Source organism: Saccopteryx leptura, chromosome 1, assembly GCF_036850995.1.
Source record: "Saccopteryx leptura isolate mSacLep1 chromosome 1, mSacLep1_pri_phased_curated, whole genome shotgun sequence".
In the NCBI taxonomy this organism is placed as follows: Eukaryota; Metazoa; Chordata; class Mammalia; order Chiroptera; family Emballonuridae; genus Saccopteryx; species Saccopteryx leptura.
In genome coordinates this window covers 304,119,152-304,140,419 of record NC_089503.1, presented here as the reverse complement: position 1 = coordinate 304,140,419, position 21,268 = coordinate 304,119,152, and the positions used below count along the sequence as shown (strand labels likewise).

The 21,268-nt window shown below is 42.9% G+C and overlaps 1 protein-coding gene and 2 pseudogenes across 1 annotated transcript; 2 read left to right on the top strand and 1 right to left on the bottom strand.

The window, feature by feature from the left end:
- The first annotated feature begins 5,144 nt into the window (after positions 1-5,144).
- On the top strand, positions 5,145-17,147 carry GDF3 (growth differentiation factor 3). The gene is made up of 2 exons (XM_066361235.1): positions 5,145-5,412; positions 16,268-17,147. Exons 1-2 carry the CDS (start codon positions 5,145-5,147, stop codon positions 17,095-17,097), a joined length of 1,098 nt encoding a protein of 365 aa, XP_066217332.1. The 3' UTR covers positions 17,098-17,147.
- On the bottom strand, positions 10,359-10,816 carry LOC136389426 (small ribosomal subunit protein eS12-like; annotated as a pseudogene).
- LOC136390267 (U6 spliceosomal RNA) lies at positions 15,097-15,209 on the top strand (annotated as a pseudogene).
- Positions 17,148-21,268: the final 4,121 nt, after the last annotated feature.

Below are 21,268 nucleotides of genomic sequence, written 5' to 3'. Positions count from 1 at the left end.
AGTCTTGTTAAGGATGCTGTAATCCAGTCCCCACCTTGCCTTCCCCCACCTCCATGTCATCTTCCTTATGTTCCCGCCTTAACTTCAAAGGGATTAAAGAAGCTGCAGAACTGTTATTCTCTAGAGCGCTGCGCTAGAGAGCTTGCTTTCTGGCCTGTGTTGTCAGTTTGGCTCAAATAAATTTCTTTTTAATTTTTTCTTTTACCATTTTGAATTAATTTATTAGAAAATTTTAAATTACAGCCTGAAAATGGTTGGTGTAGTGGATACAGCATTGACCTGGGATGCTGGGTTCCAAGTTCAAAACCCTGAGGTTGCTGGCTTGAGTGCAGGCTCTTCAGTCGATGCACAGGTGCACAGGGTCACTGGCTTGAGTGTAGGATCATTGATATGATCCCAAGGTCACTGGCTTGAGCCCCTTGGTCAAAGTACATATGAGGAGCAATCAATGAACAACTAAAGTGGTGCAAGAATGAGTTGATGCTTCTCATCTCTTTCTCAAAACCATCTTTTTAAAAAATTACAGCTTACTTTCGGTATTATTTTGTATTGGTTTCAAATGTACAGCACAGTGACTAGACAATCATATACTTTACAAAGTGTTCTCCCAATATATCCAGTACCTACCTGGCCCCCCTAATTGTTTATTACAATATTAATGACTATATTCCCTATACTGTACTTTACACCAAATAACTCTTTTATTTTAATTTTTTGATTTAGAGAGTGAGGAAGGAGGAGAGAGAGAGAGACAGGAACATAAATCTGATCCTGTATATGCCCTGACTAGGGATCGAACTGGCAACCTCTGTGCTATGGTACAAGGCTCTAACCAACCAACTACCTGGCCAGGGCACATCAAATAAATTTTTTTTTTTTTTTTTACAGAGACAGAGAGAGAGTCAGAGAGAGGGACAGATAGGGACAGACAGAGAGGAATGGAGAGAGATGAGAAGCATTAATTATCAGTTTTTCGTTGCGACACCTTAGTTGTTCATTGATTGCTCTCTCCTATGTGCCTTGACCGTGGGGCTACAGCAGACCAAGTAACCCCTTGCTCACCCCAGTGACCTTGGGTCCAAGCTGGTGAGCTTTGCTCAAACCAGGTGAGCCGCGCTCAAGCTGGTGACCTCGGGGTCTCAAACCTGGGTCCTCCACATCCCAGTCCGATGCTCTATCCACTGCGCCACCGCCTGGTCAGGCGCACATCAAATAAATTCTTAAAAAAAAACTCCTTTGGTTTGGATGTTTCTTACATTGACAAGCTCACTGTTCACTTCTTAGAGAGGGAATCTGGTTTGAGAGGGGCAGGTGATGTCCACGTGGTGCAGTTCACCCTAAACAGTTCTTATTTACTTTGCCTCTTTCAGCAGCCTCTGTGCTCCTCAGAAATGCTGACAGGGCCTCAGCCCCGGTATCAACCTCCAATCCCTTCTGCCAGGACAACAGGGCAGGATAATGCTTAACTGCCCCAGAATATGGTTTCCATTATCCCAGTTGTCTTTGTCTCTCCAAATCTCTGTCTTTCGCCTGACCTGTGGTGGCACAGTGAATAAAGCGTCAACCTGGAAATGCTGAGGTCACCGGTTCGAAACCCTGGGCTTGCCTGGTCAAGGCACATATGGGAGTTGATGCTTCCAGTTCCTCCCCCCTGTCTCTCTCTCCTCTCTCTCCCTCTCTCTCTCCTCTCTAAAATGAATAAATAAAATAAAAAAAAATAAAACAAATCTCTGTCTTTCGTCTTTCATTATCGTCATTTTATAAATTAACTATATAATTGAAATGTCTTTCTGATTTCAGTTAGCTTTTATTTTATTTATTGGCTCCAAGAAACAGTCCTCAATCTCATGGAATGAAAGTGTTGTAGAATTCTAATGTCAAAAATTGAGATAAAATATTAAGAATTTGAAACAAAAGATTGAAAAGGGGACGTGAAAGTACAGCCTGGAGGTATACTGCACTGTGTAATAACTGAGACATCAGCTCATGAGGTCTCAAAGTCAGCTCCAAACACCTGGCTATAGATCAGAGTGGTGCCATGTGCCCCTGTACAGCTTGTTCAGTAGATTTTCTGCCGCAGCCTGTTTATTTTATTTATTTTTTAAAAATTATTTTTATTTATTCTTTTTAGAGGAGAGAGAGAGAGAGAGAGAGAGAGAGAGAGAAAGGGGGGAGGAGCAGGAAGCATCAACTCCCATATGTGCCTTGACCAGGCAAGCCCAGGGTTTTGAACTGGTGACCTCAGCGTTCCAAGTCGATGCTTTACCCACTGCGCCACCACAGGTCAGGCTATTTTATTTTTTTGACTGATTGATTTTAAAGAGAGAGAGAGAGAGAGGAAAAGAGGGAGATAGAGAAAGAAAGAAGCATTTACTTGTTCTACTTAATTGTGCATTTATTGGTTGCTTCCCATATGTGCCCTGACTGGATCAAACTCACAACCTTGTATTTTCTGATGATGCTCTGACTGAGCTAATTGGCCAGGGACCTCAGACTTTTTTTTTTTTTTTTAGAGAGTCAGAGAGAGGGATAGATAGGGACAGACAGACAGGAACGGAGAGAGATTAGAAGCATCAATCGTCAGTTTTTCGTTGCGACACCTTAGTTGTTCATTGATTGCTTTCTCATATGTGCCTTGACTGCGGGCCTTCAGCAGACCAAGTAACCCCTTGCTCGAGCCAGAGACCTCGGGTCCAAGCTGGTGAGCTTTTGTTTGAACCAGATGAGCCCGCGCTCAAACTGGCAACCTTGGGGTCTCGAACCTGGGTCCTCGGCATCCCAGTCTGATGCTCTATCCACTGCACCACTGTCTGGTCTGGCTCAGACTGTTTTTTAGGGGGAAAAATTCAGGGACCAAACATTGTTTTTCCTTTGATCTACTCCCCACTCAAAAAAGCCTATGCACACAACCCAAGAATAAAAAGACATAAAATAACCCAATTAAAAAAGTTATGGCCCTGGCCAGGTAGCTTAATTGGTTAGAACATTGTCTCAATCCACCAAAGTTGCTGGTTTGATTCCCAGGGAGGGCACATATAGGAATCAACCAAAGAGTGCATAAATAAGTGAAATAACAGGCCGATGTTTCTCTCTCTCTTTTCTTCTCTCTCTAAAATCAATCAATCAATCAATCAATAAATTTTTAGTCTGACTGGTGGTTGCGCAGTGAATAGAGCATCAACCTGGGATGCTGAGGACCTGTAAAGCCAGAAGCCGGGGCTACCAACACAGCAGCCCGGCCCATGCAGGTTCACATTGGATTTGGACAGTCGGTAAAGAAACAATGGAGCCAAAAACTGATAGGCCATTTTCTTTAATTCTAGCTTGCACCCGGCAGGCAAGTAAAAACACACACTGGGCTCCAAAACCCACTCACATTCAGTGCTCTCAAAGCCACTGACTTATCCGAGTTTCCTAGAATCAAAGGTTTCTAGCTTACCAGCCTTATTCACCTCTGATCCCCATCTCCTTCCTTATCCCAGATACAAACTCTGCACAAACTGGCATCTCACTAAGCACTCCGCCATCTTGGCTGCTTCTCCTGGCCACATGACCTCTTTCTGCTCTCTGCTCTGCTCCCTCTGCTCTCTCATGCTAATCATCCCAGGAACCAAGAGCAAGCTCCCGTTCTGCCCCTATTTTATTTTATTTTATTTTTTATTTTTTTATTTTTTCTACCTTTCTGAAGCTGGAAACGGGGAGAGACAGTCAGACAGACTCCTGCATGCGCCCGACCGGGATCCACCCGGCACGCCCACCAGGGGTGATGCTCTGCCCCTCCCGGGCGTCTCTCTGCCTAGACCAGAGCCACTCCAGCGCCTGGGGCAGAGGCCAAGGAGCCATCCCCAACGCCCAGGCCATCCCTGCTCCAATTGAGCCCTGGCTGCGGGAGGGGAAGAGAGAGACAGAGAGGAAGGGGGGGGGGTGGAGAAGCAAATGGGCGCTTCTCCTATGTGCCCTGGCCGGGAATCGAACCCGGGTCTCCTGAACGCCAGGCCGACGCTCCACCGCTGAGCCAACCAGCCAGGGCCTCTGCCCCTATTTTATAGTGTAGAAATCCAAACCTTTAATCCAATATACAAAATAGGGAAGTCTCTAATACAAAGTCACTTCTCTGAGGCATGATTGGATTGTACCGCCCCACATCAAAAAGGGTGGGAAAGGCTTAATCCCAAAACCAAGCCCCAGGCTACAACGATCCTGCCTGCCCCCAACACACATTAATATCACCTGGGCAACGGTCTCTACGTGGGCAGCGTCATCTTTAACAAAGTGAGCATAATACATTTTATTTGCCCAACAGGACCCAAGTTCAAAACCCTGAGGTTATTGGTTTGAGCAGTAGTTTACCAGCTGGAATGTGGAGTTGCCAGTTTGAGTGTGAGATCATCGGAATGATCCCATAGCTGCTGATTTGAGCCCAAAGGTTGCTGGCTTGAAGCCCAAGGTCACTGACTTGAGCTTGGTATTACTGGCTCAGCCTCAGCCCCAGGTCGAGGCACGTATGAGAAGCAATCAATGAACAACTAAAGTGATGCAACTGTGAGTTGATGCTTCTCATCTCTCTCTGACTTTTAATCACAAAAGGCAAAGTTAGATAAAGAAAATTCAGCCCCTCTTAGAGCTGACAAATGACAAGAGTGTAGACCAACTTCATTGTAAGGATTTCTCATTCCCTGGTTTAATTTCCCACATTGCTATGGAGATAGGCTAATAGAAATCTACCTATGTATATGTCTGATTAGACTATGAATGACAAGACTTTGAATACTTATGACTGTGTTCCTAGCACCTATCTCAGCACCTTGCACATAATAGATGCTTAATAAATGTTTGTTAAATGAATAAATGCATGTCTCTGTTCTACTGTGTCTACTGCTGACAAACCTCAGACTGTTGTAGAGTTAAGCCCACGCACTGGTAATCTTTGCTTTGTGAATCTTTTCTTTTCTGGAACAGTAGAGCTAGGGAAGGGAAAAGAAATTCTGTCTTTTCACATCCAATTGCCTTTGAGGAGCTGGGAAGAGAGCAATTCACACTTGATTATCTTACATCAGATAAATGAGCAGCACCTGAAACGCCGGGCAGTCAGGAGCTGGAGCTACTGCAGCCTGAGGAGTCCGCTTTGTCTCAGCTCAGAGGCCATGCTTCCTTCCCTGCCAGTTTTGGCTCTCAGCCTTTTGTTAACTCGGGCTTTGGGCCAGGCATTCCAATTTCAAGAGCGTGTCTTTCTCCAATCTCTGGGGTTAGACAAAGTGCCATCACCCCAGAAATTCCAGCCTGTGCCTTCTATCTTGAAGAAAATTTTCCATAGTCAAGAGGCAGCAGCCACCACTGGGGTCTCACAAGACTTATGCCACGTAAAGGAGCTGGGAGTCCGGGGGAACATACTTCGACTTCTCCCAGATCAAGGTAAGGATATTGGAGTGTGTCCTAGAGAAAAAGCTGGTATTAGATGGTGTGAAAAAAGGAAAGAAGAGAAAGTAACGGTTACCGTGGGGTTCATAGAAGGCCTTGTGCTGGTATTTTATGTTTTTTATCTTACAATTTATGTACAATTTACGCATCTTGATGCCTTTAGTATAGCAAGCATTGGCCAAAATTTTGAGCTGAGTTTGCCAATGAGTCTGGCCTCTCTTCTCCATCCCTCCCCACTACTTTTGTTGGGTGGAAAAGACTATTCTTGGTTTATGAGTACAGGGCAATAACAAATGCCTTGTCTCTTTACATGAGGATCTGAGTGAGTGCCATGTAATAATTTGCCGAACTAACCTCCCACAAAAATGGCCCAGGTCAACTGTTAAAAGTTGATTCTCCTGCCCAATTCCTGCCCTTCATTCTCCTGCCCCCGACCCCAATTCTTATTCAAAGTAAGAGATGAGTGTTGTAATCTGCATTTCTATACGACCTCCCAAGTGGTTCAGAGGAAGCATTGAGAGTTTTACAGAAACCGGAGATAGAAATTTGAATATTTATTTGATCAAGAAGCATTTGTTTGATACTTACTCTGTGCTGGGAATAGTGTATAGCCAGGAGAATACAGACATTAAAAATAAAATCTGCTCTTTATGAGTTTATAGAAAGGAGGCAGACAAATGACTTCTGTACATACACTGTACTAAATACCACATTAGAGGCTTAGGGCCTTAGGGGTGTGGGTTGGGGGAAAATTTCTGGAGAGTTACGAGGTAGTGGAGCTAGATCAAGGGGTTTTCATGGAGAGTGTAGAAAACAGCTGACATTCCTTTCTTCCACAATGGAAAAAAACCTTTAACTTTTGTGATAATAATTCTATCAAATAATGGTGGGGGAGAACATAATCTCACCATCATCCCTCCCTAATTCTCCCACTGGTGAAAACTACCATTAGCAGTTGTATATTCTTCCAGATGTATTTTTTGCATATTGTATGGCCAAGAGGCAAGGCCACCATCACAGCCGCCTGGCCCATGCAGGTTCTCATTTGATTTGGACAGACGGTAATGAAACAACAGAGCCAAGAACTGGTCGGCCATTAACTTTAATCCTAGCTTGCACCCGGAAGGCAAGTAAAAACACACAGTGGGAAAACACTTCCCTTTCCATTCAGGGCTCCCAAAGCCAGGGACTTATCCCCGTTTTCTAGAATCAAAGATTTCTACCTCACCAGTCTTATTCACCTTTGTTCCCCATCTCCTCTCTGTACAAACAGGCTTCTCCCTCAGCACTCCGCCATCTTGGCTGCTTCTCCTCTCCTCCATGTGGCCTTTTTCTGCTCTCCTTTCTCTGAGCTCTCCTCTAATGCTAATCGCAGGAACTGAGAGAGAGCAAGCTCCCAGTCTGCCCCATTTTATAGTGTAGACATCAAAACCTTTAATCCAGTATACAAACAAGGAAGTCTCTGATACAAAATCACTTAGGGTGAGAAAGTCTTAGTCTTAAAACTAAGCCTTAGGGTATAACAACCCCGCCTGCTTACAGCCTGTCCCCCACACCCAGAGCAAACTATAAGCGAGCAAACCTATATATCATATTTACAAACTTATTTGACCAACAACATCCATATTTTTTTTTGTGTGTGTGTGCACTTTTTCTATTATTTCCCTAGGATAAATTCTTAGAATGGGATTGTTGGATCAAAAAACAGGTACATTTATACTTTCAATACAGAGCAAACGTTCCCCCAAATTTATAGCCCACTATGAGTATAAGAGAATTCTCACTTCCCCAAAATTGATAGCAATCTTTTTTAAAAAAGGACCTTATTGTGGTATAACATCCATTCAGAAAAGTGGTTTAACCATAGAGACTAGCTCAATGAATTTTCACAGAAAACCTGCACCCAGATCAAGAAATAGAATATGGCCTGACCTGTGGTGGCGCAGTGGATAAAGCGTCGACCTGGAACGCTGAGGTTGTCGGTTCAAAAAAACCCTGGGCTTGCCTGGTCAAGGCATATATGGGAGTTGATGCTTCCTGCTCCTCCCTCCCCCTTCTCTCTCTCTCTCTCTCTCTCTCTCTCTCTCACTCACTCTCCTCTATAGAAAAATTAATAAAATAAAAAAAATTTGCCTGACCTGTGGTGGTGCAGTGGATAAAGCGTCAACCTGGAAATGCTGAGGTCGCCGGTTCGAAACCCTGGGCTTGCCTGGTCAAGGCACATATGGGAGTTGATGCTTCCAGCTCCTCCCCACCTTCTCTCTCTGTCTCTCTCTCCTCTCTCTTTCCCTCTCTGTCTCTCTCTCTCCCTTTCTCTCTCCTCTCTAAAATGAATAAAATTTAAAAAAAATTAAAAAAAAAAAAGAAAAGAATATGACTAGCACACCAGAGGACCCTTCATGGTCCCTTCTGGTTAATCACTACTCCTCTACAAGGGTAACTTCTATCCAGACATCTAACATCACATTTTAGTTTTGCCTGTTTTTGAATTTCATTTAAATGGAAATGTGGACTGTATCTTTTTTTGTGTCTAGTTTCTTTCACTCAACATTGTATTTGCAGTTCATTCTCATTGCTGTGTAGTATTTCATTCTTTTTTTTTTTTTTTTTTTAGAGAGAGAGGCGGGGAGGGGGGGAAGGATAGACAGGGACAGGCAGACAGGAGGGGAGAGAGATGAGAGGCTTCAATTCTTTGTTGTGGCACCTTAGTTGCTCACTGATTGCTTTCTCATGTGTACTTTGACCAGGGGTGGGGGGCTCCAGCAGAGCGAGTGACCCCTTGTTTAAGCCAGTGGCCTTGGACTTTAGCCAGTGACTATGGGGTCATGTCTGTGATCCCACACTCAAGCTGGCAACCCTGTGCTCAAGTTGGTGAGCCTGCGCTCAAGCCAGATGAGCTTGTATTCAAGCTGGTGACCTCAGGGTTTTGAATCTGGGTACTCAGCATATCAGGCTGATGCTCTATCTACTGCACCACTGCTTGGTCAGGCTATACTATTTCATTCTAATAGATGAAAATGTACTTATCTATGCTACACTAAATGCCCACTAGGTAACACTTTTAGCTTTTAATTTTTGTTAACTTAAGAGTAAAACATAATTTTTTATTTTTATCAAAAAATTGTTTTGTGTGACAGAGACAGAGTCAGAGAGAGGGACAGATAGGGACAGGCAGGAAGGGAGAGAGATGAGAAGCATTAATTCTTCATTGCGGCACCTTAGTTGTTCACTGATTGCTTTCTCATATGTGCCTTGACCTGGGAGCTACAGCATAGCGAGTGACCCCTTGCTCAAACCAGATGAGCCCATGCTCAAGGTGGTGACCTTGGGATTTTGAACCTGGGTCCTCTGCATCCCAGTCTGACGTTCTATCCACTGCACCACCACCTGGTCAGGCATTAAATTTAAAAAAGAATTATGCCTGACCTGTAGTGGCGCAGTGGATAAAGCGTCGACCTGGAATGCTGAGGTCGCCGGTTCAAAACCCTGGGCTTGCCTGGTCAAGGCACATATGGGAGTTGATGCTTCCTGCTCCTCCCTCTGTTCTCTCTCTCTCTCTATCTCTCTCTCTCTAATAAAAAGAATTATTAAGTTTTTTTGGAGAAAAAGAAGGAGGGAGAGAGAGATCAATTGTTCCACTTTTTATGCACTCATTGGTTGATTCTTGTATGTTCCCTTACCAGGGATTAAACCTGCAACCGTGGCATATTGGGATGATGCTCTAACCAACTGAGCTGTTTAGCCAAGGCAAATGATACTTTTTGCAATGAATAATGAATAATTTACTTTTATTTTTTTCAATAGTTGCCTATATAGAAATTAAGATCCTTTTCCTATTGAGGATTCTTTTTTTTTTTTTTTTTTTGAGGATTCTTTATGAAAATATTTTTTTTCTTTCCTTTTTAAAAATCAAGTGAATGGCAGGGAGGCAGAGAGACATGTGCCCCAACTGGGATCCACCTGGCAACATCTGTCTGGAGCTGATGCTCTGCCCATCTGTGGCCGTTACTCCGTTGCTCAGCAACCGAGCTATTTTAGTACCTGAGGTGAACCCATAGAGCCATCCTCAGCACCCAGGGACAATTTGCTCATTCGAGCCATGGCTGCAAGAGGGAATGAGAAAAAGAGAGAGAGAGAGAGAGAAGGGGAGGGGAGGTGGAGAAGCAGATGATTGTTTCTCCTGTGTGCCTTGACTGGGAATCAAACCAGGTCTTCCACACACTGGGCTGATGCCCTACCACTGAGCAAACAGGTCAGGACCTCTTTTTATTTTTTTTAAAGGAGATTCTTTAAAAAAATTTTTTTTCAGATTTTTAAAATTAATTTTTAGGGAGAGAAAGAGAGAGAGAAAGAGAGAGAGAGAAGGGAGGAAGGAGCAGGACGCATCAACTCCCATATGTACCTTGATCAGGCAAGCCCGAGGTTTTGAACTGGTGACCTCAGTGTTCCAGGTTGACACTTTCTCCACTGTGCCACCACAGGTCAGGCATCATTTTTTTTTTTTTGGAGAAACAAAACCCAAGTTTATTTGTTCATTTCTTTCTTTAAAAAAAAAAAATTTTTTTTTTTTAATTTTTTATTTATTCATTTTAGAGAGGAGAGAAAGAGACAGAGAGAGAGAAGGGGGGGGGAGGAGCTGGAAGCATCAACTCCCATATGTGCCTTGACCAGGCAAGCCCAGGGTTTTGACCTGGCGACCTCAGCATTTCCAGGTCGACGCTTTATCCACTGTGCCACCACAGGTCAGGCAAAAAAAATTTTTTTTTATTAACTCATTTTTAGAGAAAGAGTAGAGAGAAAGAGAGAGAAGAAGGGGAGGAGCAGGAAGCATCAACTTCCATATGTGCCTTGACCAGGCAAGCCCAGGGTTTCAAACCAGGAACCTCAGCATTTCAGGTTAATGCTTTATCCACTGCGCCACCACAGTTCAGGCTATTTGTTCATTTCTTGCATTTGAAGTACTCTTCGATGACATCTTTGCCTGAGATTCTTTGCCATAGTCCTTAACTACCACACAACTGCAACCAACCACTTTACCGGGTTTTCCCTCTCTGTGGATTTTACAGAGGCCTACCCATTCCACTAGTTTCTTGTCCTTAACCTTAATTAGGTTGATCTGGTGTCCAGCACAAAGGGCCTCCACCAACTTGACATACATAGGCTCATCACAGTTGGATGCAAGTACACAAAGGTGGGCTTGGTGCTTGTCTAAGGCTTTGGCAGCTTCATGAATTCCGCGGGCTAGGCCATCGTGAATGAGGGCGGTCTTCAGCACCTCTTGTAAAGCAGTATAAACGCCCATTACACTTCCAGCAGCAATGCCTTCCTGGGCCATGGCGGTGGGTTATGAGTAGAGCCGAATCTTGAAAGCACCCAAGCCTCTGCCTCCGTGCAGCTCCGCAGCGTCAGGGAAAGAGACCCATTTTTCTTAATGACTTGCAAGTCTCTCTCTCTCTCTCTCTCTCTCTCTTTCAGATAGGGACAGAGAGAGACAGAGAGAGGGATAGACAGGAACAGAGAGAGATGAGAAGCATCAATTATCAGTTTTTCATTGCGACACCTTAGTTGTTCATTGATTGCTTTCTCATATGTGCCTTGACGGTGGGCCTTCAGCAGACCAAGTAACCCCTTGCTCAAGCCAGCGACCTTGGGTCCAAGCTGGTGAGCTTTGCTCAAACCAGATGAGCCTGTGCTCAAGCTGGCAACCTTGGGGTCTCGAACCTGGTTCCTCTGCATCCCAGTCCGACACTCTATCCACTGCACCACCGCCTGGTCAGGCTACTATGAGTATTCTTGTTTGTTCTCTGTGTTACTAATTTTATTAATGGTGTCTTGAATATGTAAGTTTTTCTTTTTATCTTTTTAACTACGTCTACCTTTTTCATCTGGCTGTTGGGTTTTTTTTTTCATGCCTAAGGAATGTGATTTAGTGATATGAGTAAAAAGAGAGACCAATATGTGAGAACTAGAGCCATAACTGTTCAGAGAGGTTGAAAAGGACAAGTATTGTGTAAACATCCTGGCATCTGACAGTTAACCTTTAAGGAAGATGTTCAGTGGAGTAGTTAAGGGTAAAAGAGTTGGAAGAAAGCAGAAGGAAATGAGTGAGAAGTAGAGACAGCAAACATACACGGATCTTTTTATTTTAAAAATTATTTTTATTTTTTTATTCATTTTAGAGAAGAGAGACAGATAGAGAGAAGGGGGGGGGGGAGAAGCAGGAAGCATCAACTCCCACATGTGCCTTGACCTGGCAAGCCCAGGGTTTTGACCTGGTGACCTCAGAGTTCCAGGTCAACGCTTGATCCACTGCGCCACCACAGGTCAGGCTAGACTGATCCTTTTAAAAGATAGTCAATGAAAAACAATGGTCAATGAACAAAAATAGCCAATGGAAACAAAAGTGATGGTCAATGAAAAGAAAGGGAGAGTTGATATGTTGAAATTTAGGAGAAAATTGGATAATTTTAAATGCTTTTTAATTTTTTTTTAAGTGAGGGGAGGGGAGATAGACAGACTCCCACATATGCCCCTACTGGGATCCACCTGGCAACCCTCTTCTAGGTCCAATGCTTGGACCAACGGAACTATCCTCAGTGCCTGGGGCCTACACTTGAACCAACTGAGCCACTGGCTGCAAGAGGGGATGAGAGAGAGGAGGGGAAAAGAGGGGGAGAGAAGCAGATGGTCGCTTCTCATGTGTCCCCTGACTGGGGGTGGAACCCAGGAAGTCTACAAGCCAGGCTGACACTCTATCCATCGAGCCAACCGGCCAGGGACAATTTTACTTTTAAATGAGACTGGAGAGTGAAGAGGCATTGTGGTGGGATGGTTAGAATGTTTGGCTATCTGTTGTAATTTTTCCACAAAAACTGAATGACCTTAGAAAATCCTTACTTAAGGTAGAGCCACTCAACCAAATAAAATGGTGGCATCAGGCCAAAAATGTTATTTGTGAAGGAGAAATAGATGATGCAAAAAAGAAAAAAAAAAGTAATACAGGTTGCTTGTTGTAAGTGTCTTGACTGGGCAAGCCAAGGGTTTTTTGTTTGTTTTTAAATTTTATTTATTCATTTTAAAGAGGTTTGAGGAGAGAGAGAGTGTGTAAGCGAGAGAAACTGACAAGGGCAGGGGAGGAGCAGGAAGCATCAACTCTCATATATACCTTGATCAGGTAAGCCCAAGGTTTGAACCGGCGACCTCAGCATTCCAGGTCAATGCTTTATCAACTGCACCACCACAGGTCAGGCAAACCAAGGGCTTTGAAATGGTGACCTTAGCATTCCAGGTCGACGATCTATCTACTGTGCCACCACAGGCCAGGCGCGGCCTAGGGGATTCTTAAACATTTTTTTTGCCATGGGTCCCTTTGGCAGTTCTGTTGAAACCAGTGGATCCCCTTCTCAGAATAATGGTTTACATGCCTCAAATAAAGTATTTAGAATTTCTAATTTTTTTTTTTTTTTTTTTTTTTTTTTTACAGAGACAGAGTCAGAGAGAGGGATAGGCAAGAACAGACAGACAGGAATGGAGAGATGAGAAGCATCAATCATTAGTTTTTCATTGTGCATTGCGACACCTTAGTTGTTCATTGATTGCTTTCTCATATGTGCCTTGACCGCGGGCCTTCAGCAGACCGAGTAACCCCTTGCTTGAGCCAGCGACCTTGGGCCCAAGCTGGTGAGCTTTTGCTCAAACCAGATGAGCCCGTGCTTAAGCTGGCGACCTCGGGGTCTCGAACCTGGGTCCTCCGCATCCCAGTCTGATGCTCTACCACTGTGTCACCGCCTGGTCAGGCTGTATTTAGAATTTCAAAAGAGATCAATTAAATATTGAAATATATTTATAAAAATATTTATTAATTGAACTTATTGGGGTGACATTGGTTAATAAAATTACATAGATTTCAGGTGTATAATTCTATAATACATCATTAGTATACTGTATTGTGTGTTCACCATCTCAATATAAAAATTTATTTATTTATTTTTGTGACAGAGACAGAGAGAGGGACTGATAGGGACAGACAGATAAGGAGGAAATAACTGAGAAGCATCAGTTCTTCTTTGTGGCACCTTTGTTGTTCATTGTTTGCTTTCTCACATGTGCCTTGATGGGGGGCAAAAGCAGAGAGAATGACCCCTTGCTCAAGCCAGTGACCTTTCAGCTCAAGCCAGAGACCTTTGGGCTTAAGCCAGCAACCATGGGGTTTTGAACCTGGCTCCTCTGCATCCCAGTTTGATGCTCTATCCACTGTGCCATCGCCTGGTCAGGCTAAAAAAAAATTTTTTTTTTTTTTTTTACAGAGTCAGAGAGAGTCAGAGAGAGGGATAGATAGGGGCAGACAGAAACGGAGAGAGATGAGAAGCATTGATCATTAGTTTCTCATTGCACCACCTTAGTTGTTCATTGATTTCTTTCTCATATGTGCCTTGACTGTGGACCTTCAGCAGACCTAGTAACCCCTTGCTCGAGCCAGCAACCTTGAGTCCAAGCCGGTGAGCTTTTTGCTCAAGCCAGATGAGCCCACGCTCAAGCTGGCGACCTCGGGGTCTTGAACCTGGGTCCTCCACATCCCAGTCCAATGCTCTATCCACTGCACCACCACCTGGTCAGGCTAAAAATATTTTTAACACAAATGTGTATATACCATATTTCCCCATGTATAAGACTTACCTTTTTCCAAAAAATTTGGTGTCTAAAAACTGGGTGTGTCTTATACAGTGTTTGTAGATTTTTTTACTTGTATTTCCCACTTTTTCGCGCTTGTTTTTGCGCCCATTGTTGAAGACAGTGATTTGTCATCTGACACAGATGAGGACAAGCTAATGGATGGGAGTTTTGACAGTGATGAGGAGTTGTATGAATTTTATGATGAATAAAACTTTTTTTTTTTTTATTTACAGGAACAGAGAGAGAGTCAGATAGAGGGATAGATAGAAACAGACAGACATGAACAAAGAGAGATGAGAACCATCAATCATCAGTTTTTTGTTGCGACACCGTAGTTGTTCATTGATTGCTTTCTCATATGTGCCTTGACCACGGGCCTTCAGCAGACTGAGTAACCCCCCGCTTGAGCCAGTGACCTTGGGTCCATGCTAGTGAGCTTTTTGCTCAAGCCAGATGAGCCCATGCTCAAGCTGGCAGCCCCAGGGTCTCGAACCTGGGTCCTTCTGCATCCCAGTCCAGTGCTCTATTCACTATGCCACCACCTGGTCAGGCATGATGAATAAAACTAGAGTTCAATAACTTTATGTAATATATATTTTTTCAAATTTTGGGCCCAAAATTAAGGTGCATCTTATACATGGGAGCGTCTTATACCTGGGAGAAATACTGTAATAACATATATGATGGTTTATTAAAGTAACAAATAATAGGACCTACAGAAGGGACTCTACCATAACTTCAAAGTAGTATGTATGTATTATTTTAAGATATTTGCAACAACTTAATGTCTAAACATATCTATGTTTTCTATTGGTAATAGTGTCATAGCCCTGGTAATATTTGGGGAATTTGAGGACTATTGTCAAAATTGAAAGAAATGCTAAATTTTATTTATTTTAGTAAAAATGAAGATATAATTCTTTTTTTCCATCCATTATCATGAACCGTACAGGACCCCATGGGGATTTTTTGCACATGTGAGGATAAGAACCTCTGGCCTTGTGCTTGCTTTATTAGCATGTATACTAAAAATTGGAATGATACAGAGAAGATTAGCATGGCCCCTCTGCAAGAATGACATGTAAATTTGTGAAGCATGCCATTAAAAAAAAATTTTTTTTTTGCATGCCATGTTTTTAAGGGGATTAAGAAATACAAAATGCCAGTTATAGAATTAGTCCTGGGAACCTGACCTGTGGTGGCGCAATGATGGTGGTTTGAAACCTCGGGCTTATCTAGACAAGGCACATATAAGAAGCAACTTGAGTTGATGCTTTCTGCTCTTTCCTTTGGCTTTTTTTTCTCTAAAATCAATACAAAAAATCTTAAAAAAAAATTAGTCCTGGGAATGTAATGTACAGCATAAGGAATATAGTCAATAATATAAAATAATAAGTATGTATGATGCCAGATGGGTCTAGACTTATAGTGATCATTTCATAAGGTATAAATGTCTAATCATTATATTGTACACCTGAAACTAATATATTTTATGTCAACTATAGTTAAAAAATGTATTAGGCCCTAGCTGGTTAGCTCAATTAGTTGGACCATTGTCCCAACCTGCCCTGTCAGAGCACATACAAGAGTCAACCAATGAATGTATGAATTGGTGGAGCAATAAATTTTATTTATTGTATTTTTCTGAAGTTGGAAATGGAGGGGCAGTCAGACAGACTCCCGCATGCGCTGGACCGGGATCCACCGGCATGCCTACCAGGGGGCAATGCTCTGCCCATCTGGGGCGTTGCTCTGTTGCGACCAGAGCCATTCTTGCGCCTGAGGCAGAGGCCATGGAGCCATCCTCAGCACCCGGGCCAACTTTGCTCCAATGGAGCCTCGGCTGTGGGAGGGAAAGAGAGAGACAGAGAGAGGAAGGAGAGGGGGAGGGGTGGAGAAGCAGATGGGCGCTTCTCCTGTGTGCCCTGGTCGGGAATCGTACCTGGGACTTCTACACGCCAGGCCGACGCTCTACCACTGAGCCAACCGGCCAGGGCCAAATTTTATTTATTATATGAAAGAAATAAATCTTCCCCTAAGGTCATTTGAGTGTGACTGATTATTTTCTGTCCTTACTTTATATATGTGATATACATATAACATTTGACATTTATATTATAGGTGGATATACAGTAAAATATATGATGGTGACTCTTAACATCTCTGTTCCATCTAGGTTTTTTTCTTTACTCCAAGAACCCTCCCCAAGCCTCCTCTTGCCTACAGAAGCTCCTCTACTTCAACCTTTCTGCAGTTAAAGACAAGGAGGAGTTAACAATGGCCCAGCTGGGTCTAGAACTGGGGCCCAACACTTACTATAAGCTGGGACCAGAACTGGAATTGGCCCTGTCCCTGGTGCATGAGCCTCAGGTGTGGGGCCAGTCCATTCCTAAGCCAGGTAAAATGTTTGTATTGCAGTCAGTACCATGGCCTCAAGGTGTCCTTTACTTCAACCTGCTGGATGTGGTAAAGGAGTGGAATAATAACCCTCAGAAGAACTTAGGTTTGCTCCTAGAGATACTGGTCAAAGGACACAGAGACGCTGGGGTGAGCTTTCAGCTTAAGGACACCTGTGCCAGACTGAGATGTTCTTTTCATGCTTACCTGCTGGTAGTGACCCTCAACCCTGAGCAGTGCCACCGTTCTTCCCGAAAAAGAAGGGCAGCCATCTCTGCCTCTAATGCTTCTTGCAAGAACCTCTGCCATCGTCACCAGCTATTCATCAACTTCAGGGACCTGGGCTGGCACAAATGGATCATCGCCCCAAAGGGGTTCATGGCAAATTACTGCCATGGAGATTGTCCTTTCTCACTGACCACTTCCCTCAACAGCTCCAATTATGCTTTCATGCAAGCACTGATGCATGCAGCTGACCCAGCGACCCCCCAGGCTGTCTGTATTCCCACCAAGCTGTCCCCTATTTCCATGCTGTACCAGGACAATGACGACAATGTCGTTCTGCGACATTATGAAGACATGGTAGTTGATGAATGTGGGTGTGGGTAGGCTGTCAGAAATAGGAATTGGAGTGTTCTTAGGGTAATTCTTTTTTTTTTTTTTTTAATTTTCAAGGGGGTAATTCTTTTAATAAAACTACCTATCTGGTTTATGACCTGTTGGATCTGAAATATCAATATGTTTATATTTACAACTTGTCTTTCTGGAAAATCCATTGTGATTGATGATGTCCCACATTACATACACATACACACACACAGCCTTAATGATTAAAGAATTTTTTAAAATCACCAATATCTACATAGTTTATTTAATGGCTATATTACATATGATTATTTAGATATGTATTTTACTTAAGAAAATGTTTATCATTGGACAATGTGTTTAGAATTTTCATGGTGAAATACTGGTATGGCTTTGTTCATATCTTCTTAGAAACATTATAGACATGGAATTACAGAATTCAAAGTATAAATTGAACCCTGGCCAGGTAACTCAGTTGGTTAGAGCTCATCCCGATGTGCCAAGCGTGTGGGTTTTTTTTTATAAAATTTTTTATTTATTCATTTTAGAGAGGAGAGGGAGAGACAGAGGAGAGACAGAGAGAGAGAAGGGGGGAGGAGGAGCTGGAAGCATCAACTCCCATATGTGCCTTGACCAGGCAAGCCCAGGGTTTCGAACCAGTGACCTCAGCATTTCCAGGTCAACGCTTTATCCTCTGTGCCACCACAGGTCAGGCAAGCTTGTGGGTTTGATCCCAGGTCAGGGCACATACAAGAATCAACCAATGAGTGCATCAGTAAGTGGAACAACAAATTGATGTTTTTTTCTCTCTCTCTTCTCTCTAAAATCAATAAAAATAAAAAATAAAAAACTTATAAATTGTTTTTAAAAAGTATAAATAGACTCTTTTATAACTAATACAAACTATATTGATATTAAAGCAAACATGTTCCCTGGCCGGTTGGTTCAGTGGTAGAGCATCAGCCTGATGTGTGAATGTCCCAGGTTCAATTCCCAGCCAGGACACACAGGAGAAGTGCCCATCTGCTTCTTCATCCTCCCCCCCCCCTTTCTTTCTTTCTTTCTCTCTCTTCCCCTTCCACAGCCAAGGCTCCATGGGAGTAAAATTGGCCCTGGTGCTGAGGATGGCTCAATGGCCTCCACCTCAGGTGCTAGAATGGCTTTGGTTGCAATGGAGTGAATGGCCCAGATGGGCAGAGCATCGCCCCCTAGTGGGCTTGCTGGGTGGATCCTGGTTGGATGCATGCAGGAGTTTCTGTCTCCCTGCTTCTCACTTCAGAAAAAATACAAAAACCCCACAAAGAAACAACAACAAAATAAAAGAACAAACAAACATGCATGTATTATGGAGTAAAATGCAAAATTCATATGGACTTCAAATATAAAATTCTAGCCTGACCAGGCAGTGGCACATTGGATAGAACAGTGGCCTGGGACACAGAAGACACAGGTTCAAAACCCCAAGGTCGCTGGCTTGAGCGCAGGCTCACTAGCTTGAGCATGGGATCATAGACATGACCCCATGGTCATTGGCTTTGAGCCCAAAGGTCGCTGGCTTGGGCCCAAGGTCATTGGCTTGAGCAAGGGGTCACTGGCTCTGCTGGTGCCCCCTGATTAAGGCACATATGAGAAAGCAATCAATGAACAACTAAGGTCCTGCAACCTAGAATTGATGCTTCTCATCTCTCTCCCTTCCTGTCTATCTGTCTCTCTAAATAAATAAAATAAATAAATAAAAATAAAAAAATATAAAACTACACATAATAGGATATGTTAAGTTATTTCAGGAAGTATGCGGTTACTTACCTCTCTTGTTAGGAGAACTAAAGTGGGAAAGTTTGTGAATCACTGCTTTAATTTCTAATTCCAGTTCTCAATACCTTAAATCAGCGGTCCCCAAGCCCTGGGTCGTGGACCAGTACCTGTCCATGGGCCATTTGGTACCGGTCCGCAGAGAAAGAATAAATAACTTACATTATTTCCGTTTTATTTATATTTTAAGTCTGAACAATGTTTTATTTTATTTTATTTTTTTTTAAGATTTTTTTATTTATTCATTATAGAGAGGAGAGAGAGAGAGAGAGAGGGAGGGAGGGAGAGGAGAAGGGGGGGAGGAGCAGGAAGCATCAACTCCCATATGTGCCTTGACCAGGTAAGCCCAGGGTTTTGAACCGGCAACCTCAGCATTTCCAGGTTGAAGCTTTATCCACTGCGCCACCACAGGTCAGGCAATGTTTTATTTTTAAAAAATGACCAGATTCCCTCTGTTACATTCGTCTAAGACTCACTCTTGATGCTTGTCTCAGACACATGATACATTTATCCGTCCCACCCTAAAGGCCGGTCCGTGAAAATATTTTCTGACATTAAACTGGTCCGTGGCCCAAGAAAGGTTGAGGACCACTGCCTTAAATCAACCTCACCATTCTCCCTGGATTATTGTTATAACTTTTCACCTGATCTTTTGTTTTTTTTAAAGTGTAGATTATTACAATTACAAATACATGTGACAATGCCTGTATAATCCTCCAGTCTCTTTTTCCATCCTTCTAATGGACTCACCCTCCTGAGTTTGGTGTTCACTGTTCTCATTCATGTCTTTGTAATTTTACTACATGTGCTTGGATCCATGAACAGCATAAAGCATAACTTCATGAAAATGTAAACTTTATAGAAACCCTATTGGAGTTTATTTTTCTATCTTTTTCTCTCTCATTTTATTATTACAGAAATTATTGCAGGTCAATATAATTTATTTTATTTTATTTTTGTTTTGAGAGGATGTTTATTACAGCGGGGGACAGTGAAACAAAGATCTAGAATAGAAGAAGCAATGGGAGAGAGCTTAGGCGGGGCTGCTGGCTCTCTAGAGACAGTATAGGGAAGAAGTGAGCTGGGGCGGGGCTGCTGTCAGCCTACTGGAAAGTCAGAGGTAAGGGCAGCTTGGCACAAGTTTAGGGGGTTAGCCCTGGACAATCTGCCACCGCCCAGTGCTCCCTTGGTTGCAAGTCTCATGGGGCCCCTTAGAGTTTGGGAGAGAAAAATAAAGATGCATGCTTGAAAGGGAAGAAAGACATGGCTGTGCTCCAGAGAGAGTCTGCCTAATTGATTTTTTTCACTGCTGAGTAATCAATTCATTACAAGGATATTACACAATTCATTTATTCATTATGCTATTATTGAACACAGGACATTCAAATAAATTGTTAGAATCATTTCTATAGAATGAACACAGAATCTCTTAACAATCTATCTGTCTAGCTAGGGCAGCAGTGAATATGAACAATTTGTAAGGATAATGAATAGGCTATACTGTACTTCCTTGAACATGAACAAAATTGATCTTTAAAAAGCATTCTTAAGACTGACCAGGCAGTGGCTCAGTGGATAGAGCATTGGACTGGGACGCAGAGGACCCAGGCTAGAAACCCTGAGGTTGCGGCTTGAGTGTGTGATCACCTGGCTTGAGCGTGGGCTCACCAGCTTGAGTGGGAAGTTGCTGGCTTGAGCTTGGGATTATGGACATGACACCATGGTTGCTGGTTTGAGTCCAAGGTCGCTAGCTTGTGCAAGTGGTCACTTGCTCTGATACCCCCTCCTCCCCGGTTGGGGCACGTATGAGAGAGCAATCAATGAACAACTAAGGTGCTGCAACAAAGAATTGATGCTTCTCATCTCTCTCCCTTCCTGTTTGTCTGTTTCTATCTGACCCTCTTTCTGACTCTCTCTCTGTCTCTGTAAAAAAAAAACACAAAACAAAACAAAAAAACAAAAACAAAAAACAACAAAAAACATTCTCAAGACTATACTTTTTGGAATCATGTCTACCATTAATTAAAAAAGCCTTCACCCTGACAATGCATCAGTTGAGTCAGAAACACTGTTCTCTGATAGGTATCAGTGTGAGGCTAACTTCGGACAAATCATCATTTAGAACAAGTTAGTGGAACAATCAGGATGATGCCAACAATAGTAATCTATACCAATATGTTTACAAAGCATTTTCAGATTATATTTATTTTTTAATGTTTATTTTATTGATTTTAGAGAAAGGGAGAGAGACAGGAACATCGATCTGTTCTGTATGTGCCCTGACCAGGTATTGAACTGGCAACCTTTGCGCTTCAGAACGATGCTCTAATCAATCAAACTATCCAGCCAGAGACAGATTATATTTGTTAAAGAAAGAGCTAAG